General features: G+C 41.8%; 1 protein-coding gene and 3 non-coding genes across 4 annotated transcripts; 3 read left to right on the forward strand and 1 right to left on the reverse strand.

The window, feature by feature from the left end:
* Nucleotides 1-565: 565 nt before the first annotated feature.
* On the forward strand, nucleotides 566-1,504 carry LOC124397159 (zinc finger CCHC domain-containing protein 12-like). Its single transcript, XM_046866678.1, has one exon. It carries the CDS (start codon nucleotides 566-568, stop codon nucleotides 1,502-1,504), a length of 939 nt encoding a protein of 312 aa, XP_046722634.1.
* A 6,398-nt stretch (nucleotides 1,505-7,902) lies between these two features.
* Nucleotides 7,903-7,974, forward strand: trnac-gca. The gene has a single exon. It is a non-coding gene; the product is annotated as a tRNA-Cys (tRNA).
* Nucleotides 7,975-8,257: 283 nt separating this feature from the next.
* On the reverse strand, nucleotides 8,258-8,329 carry trnac-gca. The gene has a single exon. It is a non-coding gene; the product is annotated as a tRNA-Cys (tRNA).
* A 714-nt stretch (nucleotides 8,330-9,043) lies between these two features.
* trnac-gca lies at nucleotides 9,044-9,115 on the forward strand. The gene has a single exon. It is a non-coding gene; the product is annotated as a tRNA-Cys (tRNA).
* Nucleotides 9,116-9,605: the final 490 nt, after the last annotated feature.

The following is a 9,605-nucleotide window of genomic DNA, read 5'->3' on the forward strand; positions in this document are numbered from 1 at the left end:
GGTGAACCAGTTAAATTTCTTTGCAATGATTTACCGTGCAACAGGATGAGCAGTAACCCAAATGTTATCCATCACATTCAGCTACTGTCTGAACTGTATGTTGGCGACAAAGGTTCTAACTTAACTCATTCTTATTTAGCTGAATTGCGGGATATTGCTAAACGAAGTGGCACTGACTTTGAGAAAGTTTTGAAAGATGAGTTAGCTAGAATAGAGGGGTCTGGTAAAAGACACCACACAACCAAATCAGATGTGTCAGTAGCTAGCGAAAAGCTTACTAACGACATAGCCCAAGCTGAACCAATACATGAAAGTCAAATTACTATGGAAAGTTCTGACTCAGCCCAGTACCAAGAGCCTGATTCACTCCCATTTTTTCATTTTGGACAAAGGGAAATTGCCCTTACATAAAAAACAAGCTCCCTGCTTACCTATTGAACAACTCACCACTCCTGAAGTTCAGAAGGTAGTGGTTGAGCATGTCATCAAGAACAGTGAATTGTCTCCCCATTACTATGGCCATGGCAAACTTAGGCCTTTTTCTGGAAAAATTCCATGCCCGCACATGGAATCTGATTATGACACATGGCGTAGCAATGTTGAATTCCACCTTACGGATGCCAACCTGTCTGCCAGACACATTGTAAGGAAAATAGTGGAAAGCCTCTCTCCACCTGCTACTAATGTTGTAAAGCATCTTGGGCTGAATGCAACCCCCAGAGATTATATCAGTCTGCTTGACTCAGCATATGGCGTTGTTGATGATGGAGATGAGCTCTTTGCAAAATTCCTGAATACCAATCAAAATACAGGTGAAAAACCTTCTAGCTACTTGCAAAGACTGCAGCTAGTGTTAAATAAAGTAATTAGTAGAGGAGGTATTGTTGCCAGTGACTTAGAACGGCAGCTGATTAAACAATTTTGCAGAGGTTGCTGGGACAACAGTTTGATTACCAATCTTCAGCTTGAGCAGAAGAAACACAACCCTCCCTCGTTTTCAGAATTCTTACTTTTGTTACGTACTGAGGAGGACCGGCAAGCAGCTAAGTCCTCTCGGATGAAACAACACTTGGGCCTTTCTAAAACCAAAGCCCAGGCATGTTCTCTAACAACGAAGGATTATGTCACCAATGATATGGACAATGCAATTGCTGCAGACGCAACATCCTCTGCCAGTACACACAACCTGGAAAAACAACTCACCCAGCTGCAGGCTCAAGTGGCCTCTCTGAAAGCATCCCTGAGTGGTAACTCCAACCAGACCGCTACTAAGAAAACAAGGCCTAAAGCTAAGGTCTCTACTGAAGAAAACACCTTATGCTCAGGTGACTTAAAGCTCACAAAGAAGCCTCGTCCGGGCTACTGTTTCAAGTGTGGTGAGGATGGCCATATTGCTTCATCTTGCAGTAATGAGCCGAACTACGATTTGGTTGAAGTTAAGCGCAATCAGTTTAAACAAAAACAAAAGGCCTGGGAAAACCAGAACAAACTTGATTTAAACTAAAATCAGTTCCTGAGAAAGGGACTTTCAGGAACTGAGATTAGGAATCAATGTCCCAAGAACAAAACACCTTTTCAAGCATCCATCAATTCTCAAAAAACGACGCACGAGATGACTCTGCCTAGAGGGCTAGTGGGACAAAAGTGTACTGCCAATATCATTGTGTCAGGAGTCAACTGTAATTGTCTCCTCGACAGCGGGTCCCAAGTGACTACCATATCATCATCCTTTCATAACAACAAATTGCAAAATTACCCCATTCAACCTATAGATGGCCTAGAGGTTGAAAGTGCCAATGGTCAAAATGTTCCATACTTGGGATATGTTTCCCTTGTCCTTAAATTTCCAAAGAACTTTATCGAAACGGAGCCTGAAATTTCTACTTTGGCATTAGTAGTTCCAGACGTGCGCAGTGACTTGCCAGTACTCATCGGAACAAATGCCTTGGATGTCTTATATGAAGAGCACTGTCAGGGCAAAAAAACAAATGACTTGTCATCTGTCTATGGTTATAGGCAAATTCTTCGTACACTTAAGCTCAGAAAAGAATTGAGCTCAACCGGAAGAGTTGGCTTGATGACTCTTAAGAGCAAAGTGAGGCCAGTGATACCTGCTCAAAGTAGAATCCCTCTTGACTGTTCTGTGAAGGCTTGTACATTTGGTGAGTGCGCAATTGTAGAACAACCAACATCATCATCTCTACCGGGTGGAATCCTTGTAGAGAGCTGTCTTGTGGTTTTGCCTAAGCAACATCCCCATAAATTACCTGTATGGGTTAGAAATGAATCTGAGCATGACATAACACTTCCTTCAAATTGTGTCATCGCAGAACTCCATACTCCAGTGGAGATACATGACAACTTGTCGTCTTCTGACCGAAAAGCTGTTGCTACGGAATGCTGTATTATGGCTTCTCAGTCAGTCAGCGAACATATTAAGCCAAATCTAGAATTTGATTTTGGTGATTCCTCTCTCTCAAATGAGTGGAAAGAAAGAGTAACTCAAAATCTCAGAGCTTATGCTGATGTCTTTGAACATGACCTTGATTTTGGGCATGCAACTAAAATCAAACATCATATTAACCTAAAGGATGAAACACCCTTTAAGCAAAAGTCTAGGCCTATCCATCCAAATGATTATGAGGCTGTAAGGAGACACCTGCAAACCCTTTTAGATGCAGGGGTTATACGCGAATCAGAATCCCCTTACTCTTCACCAATTGTGGTGGTTCGGAAAAAGAATGGAGAATGCGCCTCTGCATCGACTATCGTAAGTTAAATGCAATAACGATCCGAGATGCATATGCGTTACCAAATCTTGAAGAGGCTTTTTCAGCCCTTGCTGGATCCAGATGGTTTTCGGTAATGGACCTTAAGTCTGGCTATTACCAGATTGAAATGGAGGAACGTGATAAGCCTAAAACCGCGTTTGTGTGTCCTTTAGGGTTCTTTGAATTTAATCGTATGCCGCAGGGCATCACTAACGCACCCAGTACCTTCCAACGTTTAATGGAAAGATGTATGGGCAGTCTTAATTTGAAAGAAGTGCTGGTGTTTATGGATGACGTCATCGTGTTTGCAAGTACACTAGAGGAGCATGAAGCTAGGCTTTTACAGGTTCTCCAGCAATTAAGGGAACATGGCTTAAAACTATCCCCAGCAAAATGTCGTTTCTTTCAAAGTTCAGTACGTTATTTAGGCCACATAGTTTCCAGCAAGGGAGTAGAGACTGACCCTGAGAAGGTTAGTGCCCTCCATACCTGGCCACAACCTCAAACCCTCACAGAGCTCAAATCTTTTCTTGGATTTGCAGGATATTATCGCCGTTTTGTAAAAGACTATTCAAAGATAGTCCAGCCTCTAAATGACCTTACCAGAGGCTATCCACCTTGTAGGAAGGGCAAAAAGGCAACAACTTGCTCCGGAAAGTACTTTAACTTTAAAGAACCATTTGCTGATCGGTGGACAACCGCCTGCCAAGAATCTTTTGAGTTAATCATTGAAAAGCTTACTTCTGCACCTGTGCTCGGATTTGCTAATCCAAAATTACCGTATGTTCTTCACACTGATGCCAGTACCTCAGGGTTAGGGGCTGTCCTATATCAAGAACAGGATGATGAAATGCGTGTTATTGCCTATGCCAGCAGAGTTCTCGCATAGCAGCTGCTATCCACAAGCTGGAATTTCTTGCTTTGAAATGGTCTATTGTAGAAAATTTCAAGACTATCTTTATGGAAACACTTTTACAGTTGTCACTGATAACAACCCATTGACATACCTTCTGAAGTCAGCCAAACTGGATGCTGCCAGATATCGCTGGTTGGCTGCACTCTCCACTTTTGATTTCAATATCAAATACCGTGCTGGAAAGAGCAATCAGGATGCAGATGGCCTCTCAAGGCGGCCTCACGAACCTCTGGCCGATGACTCTAACTCTCTGAAACAGCATAAAACAGTTTGCATCCCATCATCTGTCTTCATCCCTGATCAACAAAACTTATCCCATGACATAATTGGCACTTTATATAATCGGCACCTTCTGGTAGACCCTGAGAGTAAAGTACCATCCATTGCATTGGTAGAATCCCTTGCTATTCATGCTGATGCAGTGCCTGTTGTTTATGAAGAAGAAGGATTGTCTGGTTATTGCACCATACCTACCTATAGTGAGTCCGAACTCCAGCACCAGCAAAGGTCTGATCCAGTAATTGGACGTGTCCTTGATCTGTTGGAAGCTGGGAATGAACCGACCCCCAACCTTAGTGCTGACTCTCTGGAACTCAAGTTAATGCTCAAAGAGTGGAAACGATTTGAGTTGAGAAATGGTCTCCTCTACAGAACTCGTCAATCGGAGGGTGAGATCATTTACCAGTTTGTGGTGCCTGGTTTACATTTACATTTACATTTACATTTGCGGCATTTAGCAGACGCCCTTATCCAGAGCGACGTACAAACGTGCTTTAAATCTCTAGTAGTGAATAAATCTACACTGGTATGCAAGAATACAAACTCAATATAAATATAACTCGAATTCTACAAACTTGGAAAGTGCTAATTTAGGTATTTCAGGAAGAGGTAGGTCTTCAGTCGTCGCTTAAAGATAATCAGGGACTCTGCTGTACGGACATCTAGGGGAAGTTCATTCCACCACTTTGGTGCCAGAACAGAGAAGAGCCTTGAATTGTACTTACCTCTCATTCTGAGAGAAGGTGGTACCAGTCGAGCAGTGCTGGAGGATCTCAGACAGCTGCAGTCATGTGATGAGGTCACTGAGGTAAGATGGTGCTGGTCCATTTTGGCCTTGTAGGCAAGCATCAGTGTTTTGAATCTGATACGCAGCTACTGGAAGCCAGTGAAGGGAGCGCAGCAGTGGGGTGGTGTGGGAAAACTTGGGCTGATTGAACACAAGTCTGCACTTTTGATCATTTGCAGTGGACGAATAGCGTTCAGGGAAGACCTGCCAGCAGAGAGTTGCAGTAGTCAGTCTTGAAATGACAAGAGACTGAACAAGCAACTGGGCAGCCTGTATGGACAGAAATGGTCGAATCCTTCGGATGTTATAGAGAAGAAATCGACAAGAACGAGCAACATTAGTGATATGTGGGAAAAAGACAGTTCATTGTCCATAGTTACCCCAAGGTTACAGCAGTGGCTGAAAGCAGAATGAAGTGTTATCAGATCTTGACCTAGATGAATATTGGGATGACCAGCAGTTCTGTTTTGCTGGGGTTGAGTTTAAGTTGGTGAGCCCTCATCCATAAAGATATGTCTGACAAGCATGCTGAGATCCGAGCGAAGCTGTGGTATCTGATGGAGGAAAGAAAAGATGAGTTGAGTGTCATCTGCATAGCAGTGATAAGAAAACCCATGTGAGGATATGACTTCACCAATAAGAGGAGAAAAGGAACAGCACTGGGACACCAGTGGTGAGTCTGCTGGGCAGATATCTCCATGTTACCTGGTATGAGCGACCTTCCAGGTGAAGCAAACCATCATGCTGTTGCAGATCAAGGCTCTTGAGTTGACAGTGTCTTGTGGTTGACTGTGTCAAATGCTGCTGAAAGGTCCAGAAAGATAAGTACAGATGACAGCTCTGACCGAGCAGCATAGTTTCTCAAACAGCCATAGGGTCTCTGTGGAATGTGCCGCTCTGTAATGTGGAATGTTCAACAAGGTCCACCATTCTTACGTGTCTCCATGATGATATGGGGCATATGGGTTTGGAAAGAACTTGACTTAGTTCAGTCAAGGTTTTATTGGTAAGATGGCTATGGATGCAGAAAACTCAAGTCCTTGGACGTGTTCAAAGCACCACCTGAGAAAGCCGCACTCTTGTGAGTATTGAAACAATTCAATGGAGCTTGTTTTATGGACTATTTATCATTAACACAGTCATAACACCAAAGACATCTTGGTTATAACTGACCACTTCACCAAATATGCTGCTATACCAACCAAAGATCAGAAGGCCACAACTGTTGCAAATGCCTTTGGGAGCAGTATCTGGTACATTATGGGTTTCAGAGTGCTTAGTGATCAGAAGGATTTGAGTCACATCATCAAGGACTTTGTGCTTTAGCTGAATTACTACACCAGTCCCTACCATCCGAGGAAATCCTGTTGAGCTTCAATCAACTCTGGTATGTTAGGAACTTTAAGTGAGGTTCTGACTGTGGTGTCACCTAACTCAGTCACCAAGAGTGAGGTCACAGGGTTCAGCTATGAATTGATGTTCGTCAGCCTAGGCTACCAGTGGATATTGCATTCTGCTTGCAAGGATCTTGTCTCTCAGCATGTAGAAACATTTGAAAGGAAAGCTATCAATCGCCAGTTCAAAAGGTGGCTGAGTAACAAACTGCTTAACAGCAGTAAAGAGTCAACATTAGCGAAGGTGATCTTTGAGAAACCCCAACAAACAACAAACTTGCAGATAAGTGAATCCACCATGTACAAAGTTCTAAAAAGATGGGAGACACCTATGGCAATTATAAAGGGATGGTCTTGTCGAACTTTGCAGATCATTTACTGCCATGGCTTTATCCCAAGACAGGTTGATCAGGATGATCAAGGTCTGCTGCCAGACTAGAAGCCAACCAACATTGTGAAGTCTGATGAGGATGATTCTTTATCACCCAGCTACCTGAGAAAAGTTTGTTCAGGGGTGATATCAAAGACACAGTGGGTAAACAGAAGGGATGACAATATGACAGTTGAATTTCAACTATATCACAGACTTCTACCCCAGAATGAGTTGATTGACACACTGTCTCATTAAGAACCTGTAGATGCAACTCCTGAGACAATTGGGAGGAGGAAACTATGATTCAACATGAACAGCTCTGGCTGGGAGGACAAATCACTGAGACAAAAAGAAATTCCAACTTTCGTTTTGAGCCAACTGATAAATATACATTTGAAACTCTGAACAATGGAAGTTGGAGATGAAGTTCACAAGATACTGATTTTGACAAAACTATGGAAGCAGATGAGGAAAAGAAAGTGAAAGTGCACATGTAGAAACAAATGAAATTGGAGAAGCAATTGGTTTTATTGACCAGAGAGATCAAGCTCACCAGGTGTTTCACCTATCCTGAGTTAGAAACCATTAATATCCTTTGCACAGAATCTTCTAAATAGCTTGAATCAAGCACTTGACACCTTTGGTGGCTATGACATCTCCCTATTGAGGTTGTTGAATGAACTGCAGGGCATGCTGAGTAAAATTAACCCATTGAGAAATAAGGCTATTTTGTAGTTTTACCCAACCATACGTGAGGCTGACTGACAGAGCCTTGATTATCAGCTTTCCTTTTTTGTTTTTCATCTCCTCGTGAATGCAGCAGAAAGCTTCTAAAATTATAAAACCTAGATAATTTTCTTTATAAAACCAGCAGAAATAACCCTTCTAAAATTTAAACCAGCAGGAAGCAGAGGTAATTCCAAATAAAAACAATTGAAACTGAAAGTCTATGAAAGATGGCGAGCCTAGCTCAGCAGACTGGTGATGATCTTTGACTCTGATTTGTCACCAGAAATCCTGATTTGCATGGTTAAGGCATTATTCACACACAGTATTTACACCAAGTGCACTTGAGGACAAAGTTATCAAAGTTACACAGAGTTATAAACACACATTCACAGAACTTTGAACATACCCTCTACTTAACCAATTGAACATTTAAAATTTACATTTTATTATTTTAAAGACTCTTTCTTTTTTTTTGTTTCAACATTAGTGCAATTTATATTGCACTGATGTAAAAAGCACAAAGTTGTCAGCTGTTCAACTCAACTGAGCTTCTCGTGAATTGGACAACCTACCTCTATCAACTCTAGGTAGATGTTATTTTGCTGATTTGATTCAACTCTACTGTCAACTCTAACTCTTTAGTAATAGTTTTTGGGGATATAGCTCAGTGGTAGAGCATTTGACTGCAGATTAAAAGGTCCCTGGTTCAAATCCAGGTGCTCCCTGTCTCACTCTTGCTTAAAGAATTTTTCTGTCAGCTATATGGTGGTTTTGCACTAAAGTTATCAATTTAAGCAGCAGGCTCAGCATGTGTAGCAAACTGCTTAACAGCATATAAAAGAAAATCTTTCATTTGGCATGATATTTTGACTCTTGTTACCCTCTAAACAACTGAAAAAATGTAACAACTTTTCACAAAGTATTGGAAGCTAATATTTTTGACAAAGCACTAGAAGCTTATATTTTATAATGGTTTGGTGAGAAGCTTACTCTCAACCGAGAGTGTGAAAGGGGCACCTGGATTTGAACCAGGGACCTCTTGATCTGCAGTCAAATGCTCTACCACTGAGCTAGACCCCCAACCCAGGTGAATTCGATGCTAAGTGGCAGAACATCTTCCTACAGATCAAGAGGTCTCTGTTGCAAGTGCCCCATTATGGATTTTTGCTGAGGGTTGTTTCTTTCAACTCTACTGTCAACTCTAACTCTTCAGTCATAGTTTTTTGGGGGTACAGCTCAGTGGTAGAGCATTTGACTGCAGATCAAGGGTCCTGGTTCAAATCCAGGTGCCCCTCTCTCACTCTTGCTTAAAGAATTTTCTGTCAGCTATATGGTGGTTTTGCACTAAAGCTATCAATTTAAGCAGCAGGCTCAGCATGTGTAGCAAACTGCTTAACAGCATATAAAAGAAAATCTTTCATTTGGCATGATATTTTGACTTTGTTACCCTCTAAACAACCTGAAAAATGTAACAACTTTTTCACAAAGTATTGAAGCTAATTTTTTGACAAAGCACTAGAAGCTTATATTTTATAATGGTTTGGTGAGAGAAGCTTACTCTCCAACAAGAGTGTGAAAGGGGGCACCTGGATTTGAAGAAGGGACCTATTAATCTGCAGTCAAATGCTCTACCACTGAGCTATACCCCCAACACAGGTGAAGGCTATGCTAAGTGGCAGAACATCTGACTACAGATCAAGAGGTCTCTGTTGCAAGTGCCCCATTATGGATTTTTGCTGAGGGTTGATTCTTTCAACTCTACTGTCAACTCTAACTCTTCAGTCATAGTTTTTTGGGGGTACAGCTCAGTGGTAGAGCATTTGACTGCAGATCAAGGGGTCCTTGGTTCAAATCCAGGTGCCCCCTCTCTCACTCTTGCTTAAAGAATGCTTCTGTCACCTAGATGGTGGTTTTGCACTGAAGCTATCAATTTAAGCAGCAGCTTTGGCATGTGTAGCAAACTGCTTAACAGCATATAAAAGAAAATCTTTCATTTGGTATGATATTTTGACTCTTGTTACCCTCTAAACAAGCTGAAAAAAATGTAGCAACTTTTTCACAAAGTATTGGAAGCAAATTTTTTTGACAAAGCACTAGAAGCTTATATTTTATAATGGTTTGGTGAGAGAAGCTTACTCTTAACCAAGCATGTGAAAGGGGGCACCTGGATTTGAACAAGGGACCTATTAATCTGCAGTCAAATGCTCTACCACTGAGCTATACCCCCAACACAGGTGAAGGCTATGCTAAGTGGCAGAACATCTGACTACAGATCAAGAGGTCTCTGTTGCAAGTGCCCCCATTATGGATTTTTGCTGAGGGTTGATTCTTTCAACTCTACTGTCAACTCTAACTC

Source organism: Silurus meridionalis, chromosome 14 (assembly GCF_014805685.1).
Source record: "Silurus meridionalis isolate SWU-2019-XX chromosome 14, ASM1480568v1, whole genome shotgun sequence".
Taxonomy (NCBI): Eukaryota; Metazoa; Chordata; class Actinopteri; order Siluriformes; family Siluridae; genus Silurus; species Silurus meridionalis.

What these genes read in the sequence shown, in the direction of transcription:
- LOC124397159 (XM_046866678.1), top strand. Translation starts at nt 566, where the DNA reads ATGGAATCTGATTATGACACATGGCGTAGCAATGTTGAATTCCACCTT.